This window comes from Pungitius pungitius, chromosome 1, assembly GCF_949316345.1.
Source record: "Pungitius pungitius chromosome 1, fPunPun2.1, whole genome shotgun sequence".
Lineage (NCBI taxonomy): Eukaryota > Metazoa > Chordata > Actinopteri > Perciformes > Gasterosteidae > Pungitius > Pungitius pungitius.
The window spans coordinates 31307266-31335122 of NC_084900.1; the positions used below are offsets into that span (position 1 = coordinate 31307266).

General features: G+C 40.7%; 2 protein-coding genes across 2 annotated transcripts; both read right to left on the reverse strand.

Annotated features, from left to right (window-relative positions):
- Positions 1-6275: 6275 nt before the first annotated feature.
- Positions 6276-8187, reverse strand: hoxc12a (homeobox C12a). Its single transcript, XM_037480328.2, has 2 exons — positions 7605-8187; positions 6276-6514 (listed from the first exon to the last, which is right to left on the reverse strand). Exons 1-2 carry the CDS (start codon positions 8185-8187, stop codon positions 6276-6278), a joined length of 822 nt encoding a protein of 273 aa, XP_037336225.2.
- A 7168-nt stretch (positions 8188-15355) lies between these two features.
- On the reverse strand, positions 15356-18035 carry hoxc13a (homeobox C13a). Its single transcript, XM_037480885.2, has 2 exons — positions 17372-18035; positions 15356-15612 (listed from the first exon to the last, which is right to left on the reverse strand). Exons 1-2 carry the CDS (start codon positions 18033-18035, stop codon positions 15356-15358), a joined length of 921 nt encoding a protein of 306 aa, XP_037336782.1.
- Positions 18036-27857: the final 9822 nt, after the last annotated feature.

Here is a 27857-nt window from a genome sequence, read left to right on the forward strand (position 1 = left end):
AATGGGCCCAGTTCACCGGTACGCTGCTGCAGTAAGATCAAGTCGGGGCAAAATGTGGGAAGCCTGTGTAATCATATTACTGTCCCCTCATGGCCTAGATACGTTTAATTGGATGTAAGTCGGGCAGTTAAACTCTGTATGAGCTGCGAACTGTTTCAAGCAACACTAAAGAGGCTTTTTTTTGTTTTACTGAGGTCTCGGTAAATGCACCTCGCGTGAAGCGTTTGGGGTGGCAACAATAGCTTACGAGATAAGGATGCGTGTTGCTGTAACATTTAGAGCAATCTCCAGAGAGCATTTCTCTACCAACTAGCACATAAAGCTTTCACAACAATGTGTTAACTTTTTTTATTAGAAGTATTAAATGATTTCACATCTCAAGAAAATCGGCCGATAGTGACTTTCTGGCTGATCCCATGTGTTATTGTATGTTTTTAGATGAACCTGGAAGTCAGGGACAATAAGACAGGAATTGTGTCGGTCTTAATATTAACTAATTTTAAATACGTTTTAAAAATCCCCAAAAGCTTGTGTCGGATATTCTGCTGGAGGGGCTCTTCGTTCCGCGATTACTACTCTACAAAACCATCCCTAAGACCTTTTATAAGCAAATGTACTTGAGGCAACAGCTTGTCACATGCTGAAATCTATTATCAGCACAGTCAATCTTCTAAAAAACAAAACGGGGATGAGAAATTCGAAAACATCCTAATTAAATGTTTTTACCGCACAAGAAGGCTCGCAATTACGCACCGACGGCCAACCATTACGCAGTGATTCAATTTGGGAAATTCTACACTTACAGGTTATATTGAAAACTGTGACGAATGAATAACTAATCTTGTATTTGCATTAATGACCAAGACATAGGTTACTAAAAGTTAATGTTTTACTTCATTATTATTTCGAAACGTGTCATGTGTAACCGAGGTGTAACGGCAACAGTACAAAATCAACCTGTTTGTATTATATTTGAGGCAAAAGGCGCATCATTTTCGCAACGGGGGTCCAAATGCCTTATTTTACTCTACACTGGCCTCGCACGCTACGTGGACCCCAAATAGAACCTACGAGCTTTCCACCATAAACTCAGATATCGTTGCAATGCATGCTCGAACACTTAGTGCTTTTCCGTCTGAGCAGCAGGTTTTTCCGGATTTCCTCCAGAGCTAGACCTCCAAACAACTGCAGACAAATGTGTGTGATGTTAAGAAAATTAATTCGAAGAAATCACTTGTAACAAACATTAAAAAATGACATAGAATTTCCTTTAAATTGGAAAATCTTGAAGCGGCGCCGGTTGAACAGCTCTGTGAGGCATACTTGACCTTCAGCGACGGCCTGGGGAGGAAAAAACAATGAAGAAGAAGGTCCTAAAGGCAGCAAAACGTGATAAGTCAACTTATATGTAAGACATTAAACAAGGGTTTCAGAGACTTGAGATTCAACATCGCTGTGTAAATATTTGTGGGAAAATAAGGACTCCGAATACCGCACATTCTTTCGATCTTTTCAACCATGTTGCTACACGTTTAAAAAAATGCAAAATCGCAGTGATTCCAAAAGAAAAGGCTAAACAAGAACAATAAAATGAAGCCTTCGTGATTCGCTATCGCGACCTCAATGACTTGTAAACACATTGAAAGAGGTTTCTTTGCATCCGGCTGAACTGGCCTATCCGGCTCCTTCAGTGCGGCAACGCAACACTCACATACCGCACGGAGGTTGTGTTCGACCTGTGCTGCTGTTTAAACGTTTTAAGTCATTTCAGGAAAATGAGAAATGTCTCATTAGAAAGAACGTCAAAAGCAACACACAACGGTCCTGAAAGAAGAAGAGAGAAACAACGTGTATCTTTCATGTCAGGCATTCCGTTTATTCTGTATTTTCTATATCGCGTTAATACTCTTTCCAAATAAAACACACACACACACGCTCACCTCACACTGTCGTGCACGTCCGCACACACGCACACTTTAGCAGGAGTAACATTGCTTTCCATTTCTCTCGCCAGCTCTGTACCATAAATGGCAGAGGGGCGGCGGGGGACATAGACCACATGCCACACAAGTTCTCTGCGAAGGGCACCGGGAAGCTCCCTGACCTTTGAGACACGGAGACAGGCCGCCATAAACAGACGTCTCAAAGTCAAACGTGCGGAAGTGGAAGGCCTATCGTGGAATTACGCAAACTCAACTAAGATCGTGTACTGTTTAATAAGATAAATACTACGAGGGTTTTTTGTTTTATGTTTCGTTTGAATTTCCCGAAAATCCGAAATTACACCGACATTTTGAAGTAGTGAAAACATTTACAACGCAGGGATATTGTACCTATAAGAGACACGGTTGCAGGTAAAGGCGCAGTTGTGGCCGGTGTTAAATCGTTTCGTTGACGTGAAAGCTCTTCCAAACAAAAAAAAAGTATTGTTTGTCAGGAGCCAAAGAAAAATAAAGAAGAGAAGCAGAAATAGGACAAAGGTGTAACCCAAGTGATTGAAGTTCAAGGTAAAACCGGGTTATGTGTCCAGACATCCGTTCGGCAGTGCTCGATCCATCCTGCCACGATACTCTCCAAATAATCCCACCGTTTTACACAGGAACCCCCCAACTAGCCTGTAAACGCACAACAACAGTTTGGCTCATTTCATCCGGTAGAAAACACGAATCACGCTGTGCTCAATGCGGCCTTAGATAGTGACAAAAATGTGTATGAACACATATGTTAATTGTCGCTGTTTTGAATTTAAGTTAACACTACTTATGGTGACATAGCGTTTAATAGATATCATGGATCCTGGAAAATATATCTCTCTTTTCCAAAATACCAGTAACACTATCAATATAAATATTTGTAATATATCGAGTTATTACAATTGCTTGGGATTAACTTGTTACCGAAATCATTCACCACATCACTGACTTTGAGGATTTCTTTGATAAATAATCAGGAGCGCCCTGGTGCATTTTGCCTCCATTATTCTTCTCGAACCTATTTATCAAACACACAAACATAAAACATTATCTCATCTCAAAAGTGCTTTTGCTTGGCTAAAAATATTCGAGTAGTGACAAATGATGTCCTTTGGATGTACTTCGCATCAACCTGCCACCACTTGAAAACGATGTATACCTTTAAAGACGAATATGAATATAGTCGCAAAAGAATATTTTGTTTGTGTATGTCTTCTTACAATGAGGTAATAATCAATCAGAGATGATACTATTCACCCTGATATCCATGTTCAAATTCTGGACGCTCATTCGTTTCATAGGACTCGGAAGATTTTTTTTGCAATGCATAAAACTAGCGGATGCCATATATTACAATATGTATATTCTCGTTTTCACTAGACACATATTACATTTCATATTTACAGATGCAAGCAGCAATGTCTAACTATCTATCTTTATCATACCTGCAAACTAACGCATGGCATCATCGGATTGCAGTGAATCCAGGCGCGTTCATCTCATGGTTGATTGCAGTATATTCATTGTTAATATAACGCTACAAAGCAATGTAATGATCAATGCATGAGGTGCGTGTTTGTTACTGATTTGGAGAAAGTGGTTGGCAAAATATCCCCGGCTTCGGTCGGCCTCAATATTGCTTCACGTGATGAGCTGTTAAGTAATTAGCTCGCGTCCTTTAAGATGTGTTTTCGTGTTGTGATCACGGACGGATTAACTCGGCCGTTTACAGTGCACTGCAGAAGCAACATGTGATCTCAACATTGAGACGGCACGACTGCTTCCAGCAACCCAACTGAGACGCACTCCCTCTGGGCAATGATCTACAGAGCGATGCTCGACTCTGCATTGCTTTGCGCTTCATTTTAAATATCAGTTCAACATGCATTTGTGAGAGCACTTCTGATTTGTGTAAATATATGACATCACAAGCGTTAAAAATCCTAATGCAAAACAGAAGATAAACACGGGCAGTTCAAGAAGCTTCACTCCAGAGCCCTGGGGTGTAACCTTATTACTGCTTTACAGACCTACAGCGTGTTTAGATGCGTAGTTATAGGCTCGTATACCAGTGGTATTGATTAGGACGAACTTTAAGGTGGTGGTGGTGGGGGGGGGGGGGGGGGGAGGGAGGGTACTATTTTGCCAAAAACGAATGCAGTTGTTGTATTAATAAAATATATTCAATGAAAGGTGGGTTTTAGAATTCTGCATTCACCTGGCCGCCATTTTGCATCGAAAGGTTTTATGGCTAAATCCTCTGAATCCGAGCTGATAAAACAATGCCAACCTGTGTGGGCTCCCATGGATCATAGTTCACAGCAAGTACAGCCGCGTGCCACCAAAACACCCTCCCAAATGCCTCAAAACGTCCCATCGATGTTCAGTTTCCTGCAATAATCCTTCCAGTCAGCGCTCAGAAAAGCAGTGTTTCAAACAGAACATTCAGAGAGGCAACATCATGATAAAGTGAAGTTACACCGATATACGTTTCAATAGTATGTTTATTGAAGACCGTATGCATATACATTCATATCATTAATACTTTTACAAGACAACGTAGCAATCCTTACAAGCGCAAAGAAGGGAATGCAATGAGGGACGAATTAAGATAACAATGACAAACAACTATCACACTGAAACATGGTTTATTTATGTGTCATGTACGGTAAAACGTGTCGCATACCATTTCTTAGATCCATTTTTGGCAGTATGATATAATAGGCCTAAATTTCGGAGCCTTAAAACCACAAAGTGGCTGTATGGAATGCGATATACAAGACGATCAATAACATAACGCACTATTTCATAGCGATATGGGATCCTCAAATAGGATGCAAAAGGTAACATATGACATTTAAAATTTTACAAAGTTATACAGTACAAGGTATGGGAAGGGACAACATTGATCACATTGCAAAGAGCAAGTTCATTTAGGTAATAAGCCCTCAGTGTCCATCCTTGTAGTCAAATATGAATAATAATATCGATGAAAAAAACATTCTTCGTAGACGCTTGTGTGTAAATGTTCAAGGTCGTGTTTACTTTTGATTTGTTCAGAAAAACATGTATTAAAAAAAAAGTCACAAGAAGTGGCCCGCAGAAAGAAAAACACTTTTAGCTATTTCACATCAATAACATGCTGTAAATACATTTCACTTCTATAGCTTGCTCGTTTTACATGACATATGTTGCACTGTATCCTCCCGAATTAAGGGAGCGCAATCATAGTAACTTCACTAGTTTCATATTTATTTTCAGTCCGTTCATCAAGTTTCAGATGTTTTTTTTCCAGGCCTGAAACGCCCCCCCCCCCCCCCCCCCCCCCCCCCACGACGTAACTTTAAGCAGTTCCCTTGTTTAACCAAGTTGGCCTAAAATCTACATGTAATTGCGAGTATCTCCAGGTGAATTTACAGACAGATCCAGGTGAATTTACGGTTGAATGCACGGGGCACATTCCGGAGGTTAATAGCATCTTAAACCCATATCTAAACGATGATCAAACTCAATTTAAGAAATGCAACCCATGCAGTATTTCGTGAAGGTTTTCCTAAGACGTTTAAATGTAATACAAGTAGAGATACAATAACAAATACCGTAAGAAACGTCTTAACGCGTGAACGAAGTCATTGCAATCCTTTTGTTTTCAATGAAAAGTCAACAAGACAGCAAGGTGGGTTACAGTCCCCTCCTCATGCAGACGGCCAGACTTCCTGTCTGTGACCGTGAACGTCCCCAAAAACGTTAAGAGGATGCTTTACTCTTACCCAACAAATAATAGCTGTGGAAATATTAAGCAACCGGGCGGAGTTTATTCTGTTCATAACGCAAAAGAAAAAGGACTTCGCGGATGAGACCGAGTAATGAGTCTTTTCTTTCTTTCTACCTATTTTTATTTAGCAAGTGGCCCCGTTTTTTTTTCTCCCTGATTTCCCCTCACTACATGTGGGATAAAAAGGATGATGTCATCGCGGTTCATCGCAAACTGAGTTATCTCTCCGAAGACAAGAACAGAACAGAAACAGATGAGAAAAATATATCTTCTCCGCTTTTTATGCGATTATACCAAACATAAAGACCGTCTCACTGACTATAGTATCCGTGTGAACCACAGATGGTTACTTGTTTTGGGCTCGTGTGACCCACGCCTTATAGAGAAACAAAAATAATATCAGAACGTGTTGTAATAATCGCCTGCAATCTAAACGGTGGCTACATGAGTGCATGCAATGAAATAAGACCAAAGGGAGCGTAGAAGGACCGGCTTTTACTGCCAATCATTCACCTTCTGCCGCATCTCTAAAAATAGGCCAGGGCTTGCTCCCTCAGCATGAGTCTCTTCTTCTTCATCCTGCGGTTCTGGAACCAGATCTTCACTTGTTGGTCGCTGAGGTTCAGCCGGTCGGAGAGCTCCCTCCGCCGCTGCCTGGTGATGAATTCATTCAGCATGAATTCACCCTCTAGCTCAGCCAGTTGCAGTTTGGAATAGGGTTTACGCTTCTTTCTGGTCCGAGTGTGCATCGGGTACCACGGGGCACCTGGAGGAGAGGCGGGAGCAGGAGGAGGGGGGCAACAACGGATTAGTCACCACAGTTGCAAAATCACGGTCACCTCCAAGGTTATGAGGAGGGGCATCACTTGTTCAAGAGAAGCCTGGGTGATTGCCTTGTGAATGAGCTAACATCATTTCATAATCATCTGAGCAGTAAGCTGAAAAGCACTCACAAAAAGGCAAAATACATTATAATAAAGCAATTTCCAAAACGTTTAAGTCATCTATAGAGGATTTCTCTGTTGAGCTAAATGTAGGAATGTTAGGGTTCAGAGAGCTGACGATCCTAATCTTTCACTTCCTGCACACACACACAGACACACACACACACACACACACACACACACACAGACACACACACATCCAAACTGTTTTGGTCTTGCCGGGACAAACCCAATTTCAGAACCACCAGCAGAACCTTCACAATTTTGAGCATTTTTGGATCGTACGTGTTTATATTGTATTTCTCAAACCTCTCGAGACAACCAGTTTACAGCGGCTGGTGTCACGGTAAGTTTTACTGTTGCAGTTAAAGTAGCATTAACGTGATAATTAAGCCGTGCTTGAAAATACCCCCACTTATTTGCGAGTTTCAGAGCATATTAAATGACTCTTGAGTACACAGCGACATATATTAATTCAGTTTACGAGTCATTAAAAAGAAAACTCTATTCAATGCAGTCACCCAAAGCGCCGTCCTCTCTAAATCACTACACTCATTTGTTTCGGGCTATGCAACTTGTCACATTACATAACGACCATTGCTATGCCTCGATCACACTTTCGTCGTCATTCATCCCCAAACTGGTAGGGAGTATGGCTTGGTGGGTTTATCTGTAACTGTACACAACCACATGGCGCGTGAGGCATTTTAGGGCAACCCCTAGCGGCGTTTGCACACCACGCAACTACCCTGCAGGCTAATCTACAGGCTGCATGCTGTGCATCAAGACAACGAGCTCTAACGAACGAGCAATACCAGGAGCTCACACTCCGTGCAAGTCCCTAATAAATCATTTCAACGTGCCTTTCAAATACTCGATGTTGAATTAAAAAGCAAAAAAAAAAGCACCCACCTCCGCCTATGGCTATGTTGCTTGAATGGCTTCCCGATGACACGATGGTCTGTGTGTCGCTGGATGGAGGCTTGCTGCCTTCGTTGAGCAGAGAGGAGCTGGAGTCGGACTCCATAGATTGACAGGATGGCGGGTCTTGCGTAAGCTGTTCGGTCCCATAATCATATTTGGCGAAGACGGCTGTGCTGCCTATTCCACTGTGCATCCCGTGCTCAGATGTTAATGATGATGTGTCCCTCGCCCTATCCTCTCGTTTGAGGCTGCTGCCACCTGAACAGGTCTCCCTGTTCCCGTTGCTATAATAACATTTTCCCTCGTCTGGTCTGCTGACTTCACACGAGCGATTGAAAGACGGGTTAATAGACACGGGGCTGCTAAAGTAGGGTTGAGAGTATCCATTGCACGGCTCCGAAGGGTTCCACGGAAGGGAGCAAACATTGTCCCTTCTCGGGTAGGAGAGCGACGGTAGCCCCGCCAGTTGTCCCCCTGAGGCTCTAAAATTCGGGAAGTAAAATGTGTCTCCTGTGTGGATGTTTACCAAAGGTCCCACAAACCCTGGATTAAGGAGATTATGCTCGCCCATTTCCACGGGCCCGACCAACAGCTTCTAGTTTATTGCAATCTGACATTTAACATAGTTAAACCTGGAGGGGCACCTGATTGGTCTTCCTCAAACCACGTGTCCAGGCTAACTTCTGCTACACATAGTACCACCCACTCGTTATATCTCAGACAAAACAAAAAATTACCTTCTGTATTACAGAGGTTTATATGCTTTTTAAAAATACAATAAAAACCTTTATTAAAACTGCAGAATGTTTTTTTTCCTCGTTGAGTCCAAAAGGAGCCCAGGCAGCTTCTCCCTTTACACTCATGGAACCGCGTGGGCTATTTTATCTTTATAAGCTGGCAAAACTTTTTTTTAAATGCCATTTCTTATGAAAACTAATTTTCTAGAATAAGAAGGTGCATGTGACCTCTTGTTTTCTAGCAAATTATGGATGAATTCCATGTCACATAAAGCTGTGATCTCCCAATTTTACAAGCTTATTTTAAGAAAAGACTGATGCTCATTGCCGCACTCTACTCATATACAGTAACAGGGTCAGCAGGTTGAAGCCATTGGCTGTGTAAAAGAGAAAGATATTCTACAAGGTTACTTTAAGAGGATATATTTCACATAATATCCCCTAGTACACCTCACATGAACAACTTTAACAGATACCTCCAATAAACGTTCACAGCCAAACTCTGTGGGATTGTTATACTGCTCACAATTATTTTATATGAACTTTACAAGATATCCGAGGGCACTCAACTGATACAATCAGCAGAGTTTCTCTGCTTTATATCGAGGCTAATTAGTTGATTTGTAGATGCAGCTCTGGCAAAACAGAACAAATATTGAATCATATACTTCCGTTCTGACAAAAAAAAGTTCTCTGCACACGTTTTCTGCACAAAAACTTTCCCATCCTGTGCAAATTATTCATGTATACGGCCCAGTCATTTCTAATGTGGGCTTTGGTCAACGAGCCCCCCGACCATCATCCTCAATGGCATACTCGTGACTGACATTGCTCTAAATTTGGCCTTTGGTTGGAATTCCAATAAGTTATTTTTACATTTCAAACTTTTTTGTTTGTTTTTGCATTCCACTCCAAGGTCTACAGACGTCTTGTTAACTGACATTTAGAAAAAAAAAACGGAATTTCTTAGCGTTTCCAGCTTTTTATAGTAGGTTCAGTCCAGAAATAATTGAGCAAATCCCACTTTCCCTTTATGAATTCACAATTTACCACCACTAGATTTAAGGAAGACACAATACATTTATAGATCTCAAATGTTTTCATGATTGAGCAGTGGAGAGTTTTTTTATGTCTCAATTTTGACTATTAAAAAATAGTCGAGGACAACAATTTTCACCAATGACTCATTAATGATAATAATTATTATTAAGCACACACAAGTGTAATGCCGTCAAACCATTCAAGTTCATGAGTCTCGGTGGGTTGAACTTGATATTGAACTCAAACACTCCAATTAAATGAAATGAAGTAGACATTTTAATCAACAAAATAGAATAAACAATTGTTCAGGATTTGTAGTATAGTGACACAAATAACGTATTCCAAGATGCTGCTGATTAAAAAAAACACGCACCCTTTGCCTTAACACACACTCTGGAATTAAAACGATTGATAATACTCTAAATAGTAGAAAAAAATAAGAAAAAACTGATATAATGAATTCATATATATTATAGTGGGTTTGGGGTTTTAAAAAGTAGAGGGGCTACTGCAGCTTGCACATGCGTGTTGACTGGCCCTCGTTGCGTGTTACAAACATGCCAGTGAAGTGTTATGTGAGAGCATTCATTCAGTTCGGGAACGATTTGCGAGTCAGCCGATATCTGATAGCTACATTCGTCACTTGTGACTACGTTGCTATCTAACCCAAAGGCAGCAGGCCTTGCCTTTGCCTTAAATAGAAAGACTAATATCAAATGGTGGAACTGGGGAGGCTCACGTGGATCCGTTTGCGGGTTTCATTCTGTCAGCTCAACAATCATTGCAAATTATTACCCAGTTAGTGAGTCTCGCAATGCAACACAACACCAATTAAATATCCCAACTCGTGCATCAGTGGGAGCAATGGGGTGACACGATATCGCTTGTTATGACAACAGAAAGTGAGTAATGTACAGGCTTAAAGCGCCACTTTACCTCGGAGAAGGAGGCCATGTGTTGCGCCCCCTCGCCTCGTCATTCCACGCCTCCGATCCAGTATTCCCACGAATCCAAATTTCACATTCAAACAACTGCTTGTCAACTCAGTGCATCTCCAGCTCAGCTGGCGCTGGTGTCACACGTGACCGTGAGCGGTATAGTCCTCGTGTTCTCATTTTAGAGGAAAAAAAAACGAACTGGTTAAGAAAAAGCTGGTAAAGCGAGCATTGGACTGTCAAGGTCACTGTCTAGTACACTGTCTGGTCGATATTGAAATGACCCTCGTGGAATCCTACGGGTCCTGTCCAGACAGGGCAATAGCCCAAACAAAGGGCTTTTCTTCCCTTTTCTCTCTTTGATTCTCTGCAGGCAGGTTGCCACAGCTATAGCTCTGCAACCCTCTAAAGCGTCCTTCAAGGAAAACAAACCACCAAGGGAAGCCTTAGGAAGCCTCAGTGTTTAGGTTGAAAGGTTCGGAATCCTTCTGCGTGGGTTTACAACAGACGGTATTTCATGTCGCTTTAATATTCAACGAAGAAGCCTAGGATGTACTCTAATACAATCACATGTTTGTTGATATAGCCAATTTCAATGCAGTTACTATTTATATTCTGTTTCACTGTAAAAAAACAACAACAAATTGATAATAATGCAGTACGTATCATTCCTACCAATGAAACATCGCAAACTGGCGATTATAATAAATCCGTTGCGTCATATGTTAACTTGACAATCAATGTGTATAAAGTCATAATGCAATAAACTGCACACTCTCAACAATCTTGTTATTTACTTTTATTTTAAACTGTTGAACTACTATTCAACTTTTGTGTTTTTTGTGTACCTGTGTTGTGTGTGTGTTTACAGGTGTGTGATTAATGTGTCTCCGTGTGTGTGTGAGTTTGTACGTGTGTGTGTGTGTGTGTGTGTGTGTGTGTGTGTGTGTGTGTGTGTGTGTTTGCGTGTGTAATCCGTATTAAGTACGATCAAATGTAAAAAGTGTATTAATGATCAACAAATTATACATTTTCACACCAGGCGTATAGCAGAAAAAACATTTTATAACGCTTCGACACAAGGGACTGTCAAACAAGACTGCGGTCAAATGTATTGTATACATCGATTCGTATGGACATATAGCTTTAAAGACATCATAGAAAATAAATAAGTACATCTAAATATTACAATATAAAAAAGTACCAAATGTCAAAATCGCAGCTGTGTTTTTAAAACTTCTTCGACTTTATATTCTCATTATCAAAAGCCGTCGAAACACAGCGCAAGGCCTCGATTGCATAAATGAAATTAATCAATACCAATAGTTAACAGCATACAATTATTTGTATTTTCTTTGTTGTCACTTCTCTAGTTGTTGCTCCATTTATACATACAAGCAGGCCTCGCACATTAAAAGTTTGGAAAAACTTAAAATAATACGAATTGTCAAATCCATATTTCATAAATATTGTGAAATGCACAGGAACACAACACTGCACCAAATGAGTCACGGCAATAAAACAACGAATCAACTGAACTCAAGTCTCCTCAAATCAGAGACAGTTGCAGCACTTCCTGATATTTTCCTCTGGTCACCACCAGAGGTTATCAGCCCCCTTTCTCATGTGTCCTGTTGCACGCGGCCTGCAGCACTGACACCTCCACACACACACACACGCGCGCACGCGCACACACACACACACAAACAAAAGAAACTTTTTGAAATAAGTTTTATATTTTCAAGGTAAAATCCGCGAGGATTGAAATTGTAAAGATTTTAGTTTCGTTGACGTTTTTATTATCATTTAAAATAATTAGGTCTGGTTTAGTGAGTTATTGATCTTGCTTCGTTTGGCCCACTTCATTATTCACAACAAGTGCAAAAAACACACTGGAAACATATTTCCAAATGATCTTACAAAACTAGTTTCAAACAGCGCTATGTGGAAATTTCTTGATTTATCCATTGTGACATGTTTAATTTGGAAATAAACTTTACATACGAATTACATGTGCAGTAAGAGAAAAACACGCCGTTTGGATTAAAGCTAAAACAAATGGCAAACTCCGCAAGTTTTGTCAAACTATTTTGTTTGGGACTACTTGTGTTATGTGACAGACGAAAATCAACAAAATACTAAATAAATACATGTTTTATGTAATGTTGTTAAATTCTCAAGTGTCATAACGTGTCCATGTAATAAAGAAGGCCCTAGGATTCCCGTCACTTTACCAAACACTTTACTTTGAAGAAAACCATAATTTGACAAATTAAGTACAAATCATATATCCATCATGTCTGCGGAAATTACTTTTGACTGTTCAATGCACCGCATTTATTGTGAGCTAAACAGCCATAAAACAAAGTCCACGAAAGCCGACTGCCACAATAGGAAGAATACAGCCGTACCTTCAATCGCTATAGTGCGGGCCACGTCGTATTGTCTGGTCCTCTCGCTGTGCAGACAGCACGGCAGCCTGCTGCGGACCTCTGGCGTTAGTGGGAGACGTCAAAAGTCCTACCTGTCCTCCGTGGTCAATAATACACACCTCATGAAGACTGCATGGGGTGGTTCCAGAGTGCATGAGCCAAAAGAATTGGACTTCTACAAAAAAAAACACAAAGGACCCGAGCGAGAAATGTTACCACGAAACTCCAGATGGTCAGAAATGCAGGTCAGAGGATATCGCTACACTTCCCCTTTTTTATGTATTTATGGCATGCCATTAAGCCAGCCTGTCTAGACAAGAATATAACACCTTGTTTGCCTACAAACAAACCGCCAGCATTGGTGTTCAGCCCCCTATTTATTATTCACAATCTGCTGTGATGTCAAGGTCAAAGTGTCTGCAGTCATGGTCAAGGGTAAAGCAGGAGACCCAGAACTTTCCACAAGAGCTCCCAAACCCTGGGAAGGATGCAGACAAAACACAAAGACGTAACTCTAAAGGCTTGGGTTCTCATTAGCAAAATCAAAACTGTGACCCGCTGCTTCAATGACTTTCCTACTGAGGAATTACAATACAAAAACTACGATAGGTTGTCATAATGCTCATGGCAATAGATTTAACATAACCATCAAAAGAAAAAAAGGGCGAAAAAGTGAATCATTTGTACAACAAAAGACCCCTATAAAGTGTGTGTATTTGTTTACATGTCCGTCACTAATAATTGTGCGTTTGTTTCGATCATTTTACACGGAAATGTCAAGTACTTCAAAGCACCCACCTTAAAGTAAACCGCATTAAACGTTAATCATACTCGGAACGATCCTCTTCAAATGTAATCAACTTGCATATATGTGGACTGGTGATTGTTGCTCAATAAGGCGAACATTTCTTAATGATGATATATTCCATGCACAAAACTATTGAGACTCAATTCGCAACTACGGACTAACGTAGCGCGAGCACTTGTACGAGTATCCGTGATACGAAATATAGAGAGAACATGGGCGACGGAACCCAGTGCATTCTCGTGTTAATTGCTAAAGTCCTACGGCGTGTTGTTGCAGGTAAAAATCAAATCGATAGCCTGTGCTGTACCCGTTCATTTGCTGGAAATGTGTATTTGAAGATACACCCGACCCGCCACAGGGAATGAAACTTGGGTAACTCATTTGACCTGTGGGATAGAAATGTTCTGAACAAACTGTGCTCTTATCATCCAGTACATTTCTGCGAAAACTGGTGAATAAAAATCTGTTCAGTGTGTCGACCAAGGGGTTAAAACATTTAGAATTATTCATTTGACTAAAAATGCCTTTTTTTTCCCTCCTCACCCTGCGAAAATTAAACAATTAAATTTGTTTCTGGAACAGAACAGTTTCGGAATATCACAATTGATTTGGTATTATTTCGGTGTGATTCAAAACAAACATCAACAATCACTGTATGTTCTCTTAATGACACTAGAACTACTCCAGGAGGGACGAAAAGTCTTCATCTAGCAGTGTGTAACATTAAATGGTGTCTCGCACATCCGCCACTGTGGGATCAACTTGAGGAAAGACGGACGCGGTGAGATCTGCCGCGTACAAGTACAACATGTGTAAGTAGAAACTGAAAGAAATATACTGCAAGTACCGACTGAGATATTTAAGCATTTTCAGAATCATTATTTATTCATATGAAACACGTTACCAGTACGTAATTCGACACCACGATATAGTTCACACACTACACTAGAGTAGAAATGACAAGGCTTCGTACAAGGCGTGTAACAAAGACAAAAATCAAACCGAACCACTGCGCATTTATGTGTATTACTCACTGATCTTTAATGGTTTACAATCATTCCAGTTGCAAGACAGAATCTTTCACTGACAAAGGAAAACATACAGGTCTTGGGATATTCCAGTTTACAGTTTAGCCATATACTAGATAATATGAATTAAATAAAAACGCATTGCACTATACAGATTATCAACATAGGAGCTTTGTTCTGTTTTACCACTGGCTTAAGAACATCTCCCGTACAAGAAGATAGCTTTTTAAACTCGGAAGGAATATTTAAAAAAGAAAAACATCCTCTTGATAGTCCTCTTGGTGAGCCTTTTCTTGAAGACGTCTTAAGGTGAACGTGTCATTATCCCACAAATGTCCATGTGGTCATTATCATTCTAAAATGGCATCAAACAAGTCTCTTCGGATTTGATTGGCTCCCTGTTTAAAGTCATTGAAATGTCATCAGTCCCGTTGAAGTTTGGCTTAAACAAAAAAGAAGAAATAAAAGAACAAGACATAGACGCAATACGTGTCTTTGAAATACAGATACGGTTTTAAATATTATATATTTATATATGTACAATCATTAAACAAATGAAGTGAATTCTCAATATTTTCACAGTTTTTTGAGCATCATCTCCAACTTGCAAAACAGGGGATGCGGTGGCATGGTCGATGGAGAGGAAGGAGGTTAAATAATGCCATGTTCTTCAGCCATGATTTTAGATGCACGATGAGATACATGGCATGGTGCCTTTGAAGTTATGAGTCGCAGTTTCAAGGAGGCCGATTATCTCATCAAGCGGTGTGCATATGATTGCTTTTGGATTTACTGACAAATTTCTTCTCCTTTACTCGCCGGTTTTGGAACCAGATGGTGACTTGGCGCTCTGAGAGGTTGGTGCCGGCCGAGATGCGCCTCCTCTTGTCTTTGGTGATGAACTTGCTCGCTGCATACTCTTTCTCCAGCTCCTTCAGTTGGATCTTTGTGTAAGGGACACGTTTTTTACGCCCACGTCGGTAACTGCTTACCTCAGGCTGCAGTGGCACAACATCTGTGGGAACAAGAAATGCAGGCAAACATTAGATTATGCGCAAAACACCAACACTGTTTACAAAAAAAATCAGCAGCAACTGCAGTTGAAAAGAACGTTCTGTTTTACGATACAAACAGTGCAAAGTCCTAAGGTGTGTGTGTGTGTGTGTGTGTGTAGGTGTAGGTGGAGTTGGGGTGGGGTGGGTCTCAGGCGAATACTGCACCTGACATGTAGGAACACAACACAGTGTTGGTTCATCTTTGGTTTATGTAAATAAATAGTTACTTTATAGTTACATCCACTACAATTTGCTTTGTATCCAATATGAATTATGAACGTTGATACCTCATTTTCTGATTGACTACAGCTAAACTACCAACACACCTTGTTCGTAGGAATCTACACGGTGTAATGAATGCAATACGCCGGTCAGAGCCCGATAGAAATCATTATTTGGCAACTAATATAAATCCTAATATGGCCACTAAAGGGATAGTTAGTCAAGGTTTTCAAAGTTACACGTGTTGATCGTAATTTAGGCGAAAGTGAACTTCACAGAATTCTCCTAAAATGATATCGTTGTTCTTAAAAAAAAAAAAAAAATAGACATCGGCACTGCGCAGGTACATCTGTGGGTTAGACCTTTTCGTCTGTACCTTTGTGCAAGAGAGCCAGTGAGAATATTACAGGACAAATATGTCAAGCTGTGAGACAGGAAGAGGTTTACTCCTACAGTTAGGGATTGTGGGTATTTCAGATGTATACACGACCATGGTGTAATTCATGCAAAAGGCCAGATGGTGAAATGATTTGCTACAAGTACATGGAGAATATCAGAAAGGGGTTCGCTTTAAAGCAAACTAGTTTCGCATGACCGTGTGAGTGTGTACGTGGAGATGGTATTTTCGTGAGGCGGGACGGAAAGACAACGACAGCGCGTTCGTGATTTTTTTTTTCTGTGTGCATGTGTGCGCGCGCATTCGCCTATACGTTCCCGTGCTTGCGTGGCTTGCTCTTTGGGTATTTTCAATATAAAAAAGGAGGAATATTTTGTGGGAGAGACCCAGTCGAGATAGGAGAACGTTCCTATCGTTTCGTGCTCGCGAAATTAAAATATCAGATCACGCTGATAATAAACCCGTGTGGTAAAATAAGCAGCCCAGTAAACACACTGTAAACCGCATACTGACCGGGCCCTTGTGTCTATTATCACATATCCTCTACGTATGACAATGAGTCAATTGGAAGGCAAGCCTGGGTCATGGGGTCTTAACGAATCAGTGGTAGTGAACCATTTTTGAAATGCTGAAGTCTGCGTGCAGCTCAAATATTGGTCAAATGAATAGTAGATAGTCTATATATTGTCACACGGGGGCAATGCACGGGTGCTCCTTCCTAAACTGTCGAAATCAAGTGTCATACTAACCGGTGAACTGAAAAAAACGCATTGAAATCACAATTCAGATTTCTGCAAACATCTAGGAAAATGCCTGAAGATTTGCTTAATACCAAGCGTGACTGTCCAGCCCCTAAAGGACATATGTTCACTCACATAAGACATGACAGTTATGTTTATTCAGCAAATTTAGTTCCCCTGGACCTCTCTGTAAGTTGATATAGGCATTATAACACAACACATGTGCACAAGTAAAGTAAAGAAAAGGCATTCTATATTTGAATAGCTTTCTTAATGTGATAACAGATTTAATAAACCCGTGAAAGCCGTTCAACTGTATATTAAAGCCTGGAGAAAAATTCAAACCGAATTTTGACGTACCTGGAAAAGGTGATTTCCAGAGATGCGTTGACTGCGTTTGCTCCTTGGAGCAGTACACCTGCCCATCCCAGCCATTGGAGAGAGCCCAGTGCTGGTAGCCTTCCATGGGGATCAAGGCGTCGTGCCTCGGTTCCGGGTGGGCACTGATACTGGGCACCACGGACATGTCGAGGTAACCGGGGACAGCCTGATATGAGCCGGCGAAACTCGGGTAGAAGGCAAACTCTTTCGCCCTGGTAGACAGTTCCTCTGCGGGCAGCGCAGTGCTGGGCTCGGCATATTTCTCTGCTGGGTGGTAGGAGCAAGGCTTCTGCTGCAAGTTCACGTTGTGCGAATGAGATAACCGACAACCGTAGTATGGGTTTCCGAAAGGATAACCGTAGCTCAAAGACGCACTGGACGACGATTGAGGAGCCGGACACTGCCGGCCGGTGTCCGCAGAGGAAATATCCGAGTAGACGGAGCCCTGGTGGGTCGCTATGGTGCCAGAGTGCCGTCCCAGTGCGGGGTGCGACATCAGGTCCCGGCAGTGGGTCGCAGGGCAATTACCGCTCAGTCCCTCCATTGTTTGGCTTTTATTCTGGCTGTTTTCATTCGGGCTTTTTTCATAAACGTACATCAAGGTGTCCGCCCAGCGTGGATGCAGAACCAGCGAAGTCGTCATATCAGGGGCTGCCGATGCTTTTAAAAAGTCGACTACTCCAAGACGGACACCTCATTTCCAACTACATTTTACACAGCGCGCATGCGCACACGACACCCTCGTATGTCCACTTCATTAAGAATCTAGCACGTGATATGCTAACAAGTCCTACGAGATCGGGCTTGAGAGGTGGGCAGAGCAGCCCTTTAAAGACCCACTGCCTCACATGTCACAGGTCTTTCCTGCAGAACACCGAGTCACGCCATTGGTTTAAATCACTGAGACCCACAGCCTTAAAGGGGAGTTGAGATACTTTCAGGATTGGGGCAAATGGAAATAACCTGTGAAATTTGGCTATTTCCGAGGACTTCCCGAGAAAATGACAACATTTGATTTATGTCTTGTATGTATTTATGCAGGGAGAAATAAAAGATAAAGTAATTTTTGATGCAATCTTAAAAGATGCTACTTCTACTCCTGGCGTTTTGTTGTTGTTTCAGTTGAAGAAAGCTACTTTTTCTGTCTGACGTTTACTTTCATTATTATATATGTAGTAATACGAAATATATAAAATAATTCAATTGGCAGTCCATTCAGCAACTATCGTTAGAAAGTATTAAGCATCAGCAAATACGGAGCAATTAGATCAAATTCATCCTCGTTCTTTGAAGGACACATTATCTTTAAACCAGTGCCACTGGGTCATACCATGCTGAGATGAGAATCTGGAACTCTTATACGGCAGGGGTAATAATTATATGTACTGTTAATGCGACCATTTAGTGGTTTTATATTAGACCCTTAATATAGCAGATTATACATTGTGCATGACGTGTTTATTTTCTATTAACCAGTCAGAATTAAACAATACATATTCGGAATCTGCAGGTTGTGTGCAGATTTGTGTACTAGAACCCGGAATAACAGAATTGGAAGAGTCGAACGTGTTGAATGTGAGCCATTGTACAACGACATTAACAGGAACACGAGGAAGTGAAAGCTATTACAGGTAAGATATTGCAAATTAGCTCTCTGGGGCGATACGTACTCTGTCTTTTTGAATGCATAATTACAGAACTCACCCACATTCATTGGCAGCTTTTTGGCACATATGGACGACGAATACAGTGTTGATACGTGTGGGGTAAAGTTAGGTTCTAGCACAGTAATATTCATTAGACCTCAAATATTTTTAAGCGATAACGTGACTGCTAAAATGACTTTAATGAACGACTCCTCGTAACGTCCACAGCCTAAAGGTCTTTGCTGAGGGTCCAAGGAAAAATAACAATTGACCGCTTTGAGGACTTTAGGCTACAGACCTTATTGAACTCGCCATTACACAAATGCGGTCTCACCTTTTCCCAAGAATTCTTCAGCCTCTGTTTTACTTGATATTTAAAGAACCGGTAACTCGCGAACACTTCCTTCTAAACCCCAAACGTCCCTGCACTCTTCCCCATGCTCATTATTCACAACAGTGGAGTATATTGCGCATTCTTCTCCTCTTCCTCTTCAAAATACATCTGGGTTAATATTATACATTGGACTGTATTTTAGAGGTTCAAATATGATCAATCGGAAAGACCCGTAATGGGTGCATGAAATAGGTTTTTTTTTGCCTCATGAGTCACTCACAAAGCAAGCTACAAGCTGCCCAAGGAAAGGGTGCTTATAGTTTATCAACATTTTTTCACTGCCGAGTTGCCTTGGGAATAATCGGGCCACCATTGAGTGTCTGTGTACTGAGGAAGCTGGACCCCTGTCCTTTCTCGGACAGAGACTATAGTTCTTTTGTCTCAAGGAAATTACAACCACGAAGTGCTCATCCAAACGGCAGCTGCACGGAAGTCCAAGGTCAAGGTAAAAAAACGCAGACAAACAGGGTCGTAATCAGAGTCTAGACGGGGAGAAGAATGAACTTCACACTAGAGTAGAGTATGCATGCAAACTAGCTGTTATTTAGAGACCCCTACTCTCAAATATCTGCTGTGTGTGAAGAGAGAGAGAGGGCTGCAAATACACCCGCGTGGTGGTTTTTTTGTTTTTCAAAGATCAGGAATTTGACAGTTTTTTCCGCTCCAGGAAACCGGCTCCTTCTAAACTAACTTTTCCATGAAGGCGTCGGACTTGAATCACAGCGTGGTACTTTTTAGTTGAGTTCGTTTTGTATTTTTCTACCAGCTGAAATTCGACACTATGCACAAACATTTCAGGTAAATATTTCCACACGGATGTTGCAGCGTTGGTCCTACCGGGACTGTTACTGAAAAGGAATATTTAATAACAATAATAATATAAATGTAATTAAATTAGTTTATGCTGTAATCACCACAATTAATACACCAAATCTGCCTCCACTGATCTCCAGAACGTGCCTTCGTAATGCCAAGTAAAAGGTTATTTATTGTGATAACGACCCTATTCACAATAAAGTTTTCGTTATTGTTAGCTTTTGAAATAAGTAAGACAAGTATGACAATTATTAGTTATATTATCAAAATATACGCGATAACACCAATATTACATATTCATGCGTACGGTGCATATACACCACACAAATTGTGCACAGCACTAATACATTAACGGTCCAATCTCAAAGCAGATCCATGCCAGCGAGTAGCCTGCTTAGAGCACATTCTGCAAGTATTCACTATTTATCCTAGCCAATATTATACTTTAACGACTAACTCGTTGTTTAAATATTTTTGTTCACATTTGGCAAATGCCCCTAAACTACCTACCAATATGGTACGTATCATCATTTGCACAATATTGGTCAAATACGTTAAAGTTCAAATATATTAACTTTTCAAAAACTTAAACCATCATTATGGGCGAATGGACATGGGCGTAGCGAGGTACTGATTATTTCACTCAATTGGCGAAACTGATCATGCATCATTGAAACAACATAGAAGACACCATCATAGATGTTCAGACTGATGCAAGGCCAGTTTGCAATGGGGCGGCTGGTTTTTACTGTTGAGTTTACATGCAAAATACATGTAAATGCCCCCACAAATATTGGCCACTTTTTAAAAAAAATCTATTTTTAAGCCTAAAGTATGACAGGTACTCTTCTCCACTGTGGCTTCACTTATTTCATGAATTGTTCGTGAAAAGACTACCAATATCTTGACAACCAATGTGGCTGCTGTAAATTGACAACCAGACGTCATGCCTTTCCAGACAGCCTCTGTCAGACAGAGAGAGATTTGGACTGATGCGGATGTTAGTGGGGGAGGGGAGAGCATCATCCTCATAACAATGTTGCATACTCGCAGCTTCTGCTCTCATGACTGCACGTATACATTACTGAGCCAATCCATATTTACGGAGAATATGGGTACATGGAGCATTTTAGTCATCCATGATGCCAATACATTCGAATGGAATATATATCTTAATAACATAACTTTAAAACCCCGACAAACCATCATCTGGAATTATCAATGCATTGGAGTCCCTCCATCAAAACGACTCCTTCTCTCTTACGTGTATCAACAGACTGAAACCCGCCGAAAAGCCATACTATTAGTGCCCAACAGTATCACGCCAGTCGTGAGGATGCTGCAAATCCCTTAGGATAAAGAGAGGCGATGCGGCAATCCAAGACCACAGTTTGAGTATGCCACATGCAGGCTAAAAGAAGGTTGCGTTCATGTTTACAAGTATACAACCAGCTTACGGTTTAGCTTCGAGATAAAGTCATTCATTGTAATCAAATCTAACCAGGTGGTAAATTCACTGTGGACTAAATAACAAAATAGAGCCACGCCCTATTTAGATATAAAGGTCAATGCATTCTTAATGCAAAAATAAGGATTTGTAGATATCAAACTAAATTAAATAAACGCTGGATCAATCAAGTGACTGATCTAAATTAAATCGACAAATATCGGACCGTGTGCACGCAAAAATAGTGAACTGTAAATTGCGCGCGTGACTCACGAGGTCCTGTGTGGTGCATGCGTTTTGCGTAGGTTGACTTAATGCTTCATTTTCCAACACAAGTGTGAATGTTCGCTGACTTTGAGCAATTTCAAATTGCTTTAGGTTGCAGCTGTGCATATCAATTGGCGCATGTGTGTTCGAGTGCGTGTACGGGAAAGTGGGCATGTTGTTTATCGGACTGGGGAGAGAAAACATTCCTATACTTAACTAAAAAAAAGAATCCCACTCTGGCGTTTCCCCATTCAGCCTGACTTGAATTTGATACAAAATGTTCATAACCGTATCAGCCAGGAGCGCTGGCCATCGCTACCGGCCGTCAGTGAACAGGAAGTCATAGCAGCACACCGCATTCAGGCAGTGCAGCGTTTGTACGAGTCACACAGTAAGAGAGACACATTTAGAAAACGATCGTCAACATGAGAAAACATTTCAGCTTGCACCGAGATCCGCGAGGTCCATTTGTCAAGGGACCCTGCAGCACGTGACAACAAGACTTGTATTTAACGTAAACCACGGCGCATTATACTACCTGTTACAATGGTGTAAACTACTGTCATTACTACGTTATCTTCAAGTATTGTTGAAACGACACACACTGAATACGGGGCACAACAGTGTCAAGTTTAGTCCTCGCGGAGCTGTGGGGGGAGTAACCCCCTTATTACAGTCACTTTACAAACCAACACCTTCATACACATGTGACACGGACTTGACAGAGACCCGCAGTAGAGCGTTTATTCACGAAGAAGCGTAAAAACCCGAGATTTGGGGCTCGGGAACTCGCAGTAGATTCAGTAGAGTTCCGTTCGTGTCGCTGGATTGTTTCCAACATAACCCCTATGAGGTAAATCCATTTCTTTATTTACCACTGGTGCTATACAGTAGTTAAGCTAGTTGTTGTGGGGCTGGTGAGAAGTAAAGCATAAAAACGTGTACCTGCGCCACAGTTTACCGCTAATTTAGGCGGGGTTTGACTCGTTTAACCGCACCCACAGCAGGTAGATGGAGAAGATGTGGTTTAACCGCAAAATAAAGCAGACTATGCGGAGCCGCGCCCAGAGCTCAGACCACCATGAGTCCGGCCATACTGGATTTACACATTACAACACAGGCTTTAGCAGTTGCATATGGTGTGTTTGCTATATTAGGAATTCAGTGTTTCGACCAAATTCAAGAGAAAGGTCTGTACGCGTCATGTTTGCATTGCAACATGTAGTTTTCAAAAATAAATAACTATCTGAACTGCAATTAAATCAAGATATGGACTACAACACAACACTCGTGTATTGTTTACCCATCAACAGATTGAAGCTCGGACCATTCAGAAAATAGACTATTACAAGCGTGATCACATAAGCATCTGCAAGTGGGGCTTTTCATTTGGCATGTTACAATGTATCCACAACAATAGAGGATTTAGACAATTAGGTATATCATATAATCATTTTTCATCACAACGTTGGAAATGCGCCATTCGCCATGAAATACGCATCTGGGAGAAGTTCGTTTGTCCAGACACGTTTTAATCACGGTAATATTTCACCACAGGTTCTTATTCGTGTCTGTTATGGTGGGCCTTAAACGACCTGTATTCTATCAAAATATGTGTTGGGAACATTTTTTATGTGGTCAACTAGTCTGGCAGAAGCTATTCTGACTTTTATGCTGCAGCCTGGTCGGTGTACCGCGAGAAAAGCAGACAAAAATAAATGCACAGTTGGAAGTCCAAGTTCAAGTTAAGAGAGGAGGTCGCTCCATCCACCCAGACAGCAAAACAAAGGACACACACGCTCATCATTAATCATCTCACTTCTTCTGTCACACAACAAAGCGCCTCTAACTTTCGGTGCATTTCAGACTCCGCGGGCCAAACCCAAGCGAACAAACGTGCCTACAAGTACATTTGAAAAAGTGGTATGCTTCGATAAAAGAGAGATAGGAGGAACATACCAATGAGTTGCAAGATTGAAAGGTCTAGAAGGCTGAATTTCCTATGTTTTAAAATGATAAGTCATGATTAAATCGGGCCCGCTAGGACGCTAATGCGGTCCTTGAAGGTCACATCATTTACAACCGAAAGAAAACTGAGGGAGGAAAGTAGTTCAATCTGTATCAAAATGATCTTTTTCCCCAGAGTATCTTCCGCAATCTTGAGGCGTGTGTTATGCGCATTATTTTCACGCCACTCAATGTGTATTATGGCCTCTAAACCCCGTGTAGTTCTCAAAAGGTTCACAAAGACAGGGGACTGTCGATGTTTGTTAAAATATATATTTTTCCGAAAACAACCGATAGTCTGAGCACATAAACAGGAAAACTATCCGTTTTTAAAAACTAGCTTGAAGGATGATTTTTCTTGCATAAGTGAACGAACTTCACTTCGAACATTTAAACTGAAATATCAAATTCCATTTTTTCCCCTCAAATCCCCGTGTAGATCTATCGATATTAACCCCTATTGACAATAATTGAATGTATGTTTGTGCTTCCTGATGACTAGATGCAACATATATCCATATTTACATAAAGATGAAACTTCTGGAATCAACGAGAATAGAAACTATATTACTTTCTTTTCATTATCATTTGTTACAGCGTTAGAATCCGCCTTCTCAGATCTGAGTCGGACTGTATTTTGTATAGCAAAGGGTTGATTTATATGCTGTGAAAGATACTTTCAAATTTAAAATCAAACACCTCACTAAATAAAACACGGGCGAAATTACCGAAAGCGACAGGGACACAAACGTCCTCGTGCGCGTGCAGTGAGAGCGGCCTTTAAAGAAGAGATTCGGTCAATGGCTTTCAACCGCAAAATAACGTCCACACCTGCTTATTGTTGGTCCATTCGTTGCGAAGTGGGGGATTCTTTAAGTGCAAGTATGCACAGGAAGCCCTACTCGAGTCATTTCAATACGGAAGTAAAATACTATATCGATCCAAATCGTTTAAGAATAACTTAAGGAGGTTATTACGTCAGGAGCCTGAGGAGAGAAGCCATTTGGCTCTGATAAACGCATATTTATAACTTTCTCCTATAATACAACATTACATTAGAAATTCGTGTGATTTTATGCGTCGTATGAAACGCGTGGAAACCTGGATGAATAATATAAACGGTGATTTCGGCTCCAATGGGACCTTTCCTTCTCATTTTGACAGTGAGGTCACCAAAAAAAAAAAACCCGAATGGAAAGTCACGTGTTTGCGTGTGCGCGATGGGTCTCTCCGCGCGGCTGATCAAACGTATGCGACACTTTGACACTTCATCCTGCACGTCATGCTCTCCAGGAAAACTGAACTGCACATACAAACGTATATGTGCATGATTTCTTAAGAAGAATGCGTTTGTGATCGCGGGGCGAATAGCTCATGATTAAATTAAATATGATACATTTAACGAGGTCAGAATAGTAGCGCAAAGAATTCAATAAACACATTTTAACAGACTCCTCCTAAAAATAAAACGTATCTAAACGTGCGCAAAAGACTCCTGTATGTGGATTTTAAAGCGGACCGATTCGGAATAGCTTATAAATTAGCCTGCCTTCCTCCAAAAAGGTCTAAATGTATTAGACATTTGACTAAAATCGGCGATAAAGGTTTGGGCTCCATTCATTAGTTTTGTTCAAATCCCATATGCCGAATTTAAACCTTGATCTACAAAAGTTTACTCTACCACAAAAGCAAATGAAGGTTTAGAACCTTAACTCGAGTTAAATCAAAGACAGATTGGAAAACCGGTGATGTTTGTTCAACGATTTAAACATTTTTGGGGGGGGAAATATGGTGTAAATAACTGGAAATTCGTCGATAAAGTCAACGAGGGGAATTCTGAATGGTCGAGTTCACTTGTAGCCGTGGATGGCACAGATGACGAAGATGAACAAGACGGGAGTTCAAGTTCAAAGTCACTTTTCTCAGACAGAGCTGGGTCTGCTCTGGGGAGGACACCCCTCACCTCTCTCATAAAGGCCAAAACTCCATCCATTAGCCCCAGCGTCACACTCCAATCCAAAACAGCTCAGACTTCCGTTTAACCTGTGAGCATCAAGGAAAGGAAACAAGCTCACCCCAAAGAATAATAAAAAAAAAACCTCTCCAAAGCGTATTAGTTACTGACAAATAATCGAGCATTCACTGGTTTGATTTTAAGAAGACACGCCATCAGCCGGTTTTAATCTCATCAGTACATTAAGTTGTCCTTAACCAGCATCTTATTTATCTGTTGTTTTGAGTCTGCATGACATCATACCTTGTGGCTGGACCTTCCGACTCCCGTCGTCGGGCTAAAGTGGGGCAACAAAACCATTTCTGATTCAAGTATGATGGTCTGAAAATGCAAGCCGAACATTTGAAATGCGTCGTTATTCGTCAGAAACAATCATCGGAACCATTAATGATCCTAAACATCTAAAGTCAGTAAAGATACGCAAATTAGTGCAGATGAAGGGAAACTTCCGATTTATTTTTGCAGGGAAAACAGTTCCTAACCAAAATAATTCTACATCAGACTGTGCATCCCGGCTGTTTTTTTTTTGTTGAAAAGTACGCTTGCTCTATGAATTCTATATTTTAAAAAAAACTTCACTACACAACATTCAGAGGAGTATTAGGCGATTAAAAAAAACACCTTCTCACCTTGTTTTTCCTGCGTGAGATGTTCTGGAGTAAGCAACACAACTCTTGTTGTGTCTGCATCACCAGAAAAGTGCATCGACGCGTCAGAGCATTAATTCCTTTGCTATTTAATTGCACAATTAATGATTGAAGAGGCTGTTAAATAATCCGCACCGGTGAGATATTAACTGCATGACAGGGTTTACATGTAATTATATGGAAATAATTACGAGAAGATACAGGGTACAAATGAATGAGCAACATCGATATCAGGGTTTTTACCTGTTGACTAACAGAGCGGAGAATAACACCAAACAACAAATGTGTGAATCAGAGCAAGAGCGTGAAAGAAAAAAAAAATCAAATGATTGAAAATAATTATTTGTTGTGGTAAAGAATGAAATGAAATGAATGAAAATCATAAGACATCAACCTAACGATATATCTCCCTAATATTAGAAAGCATACTCCAAGACACGTGCTGGCGTTATTAATTTATTAAGGAAAGCATTGTTCTCAGTTTTGAGAAGATAAACATCTTCACATGTAAACATTCAAATTACAATGTGAAAAAGGTGACACACAAATGGAGATTTAAGCACCGCATGCAGACAGTACATTTAAAAAAAAATGTGTAAATGCTTCTCTTCAGTCTACTTTGTGGACTTTTAAAATATTTGTTCAAAACGCTGCATGTTTAAGGTCAGACTAAACTCAAAGAGACCATTTAGTTAGTGACCTGCCCAAAAAGCATGGGGAAGTCTGCTCCAAGAGCTGCTAGAGATGAACACTAAGCATGTTCATGCTTAGAAACCTGTAAGCTGCAATTAAATAACTTGACTCACAGATTGAATCAACTGTGAGCCAATAGCTCCTAAAGATGAGATATTGTTTGGCTGCAATTTTAAGCTGGAGTCATGTGGCCCTCAGGCAATAAATGGGCGGCACTGTTTTAAATCTATTAGGAACTGCTGAGTAGGCAGTTTATTTCAGGCCCGTTTTAACTGCAGTAATGCCAAAACTATATCACTTTGAAACTACTGGAAACGTTAATCTTGAAGTTGCATCAAGGATATCGAGTGTACATAATCTCTTTGATGCAGCCATGCATAAATATCCTTTAAGTATTTTAAAAGAACTTTTTTTGCCGAGGTTTTCAACAATTGCCATTCTGAAAAGACACAAACTTTCTTTTAGGTATTTACTGTATTATATGTAAATCCAATATCATTTAGTATTAAAAGGTAGCACAAATAGAAGTTGGCT

Bases quoted from the DNA above. Each gene is read 5' to 3' on its own strand.
- hoxc12a (XM_037480328.2), bottom strand. From the start codon at position 8,187: ATGGGCGAGCATAATCTCCTTAATCCAGGGTTTGTGGGACCTTTGGTA. The intron at 6,515-7,604 runs GTGGGTGCTTTT...CCTCTCCTCCAG, and splicing joins CAACATAGCCATAGGCGGAG to GTGCCCCGTGGTACCCGATG.
- hoxc13a (XM_037480885.2), bottom strand. From the start codon at position 18,035: ATGACGACTTCGCTGGTTCTGCATCCACGCTGGGCGGACACCTTGATG. The intron at 15,613-17,371 runs GTACGTCAAAAT...TTGTTCCCACAG, and splicing joins CTGGAAATCACCTTTTCCAG to ATGTTGTGCCACTGCAGCCT.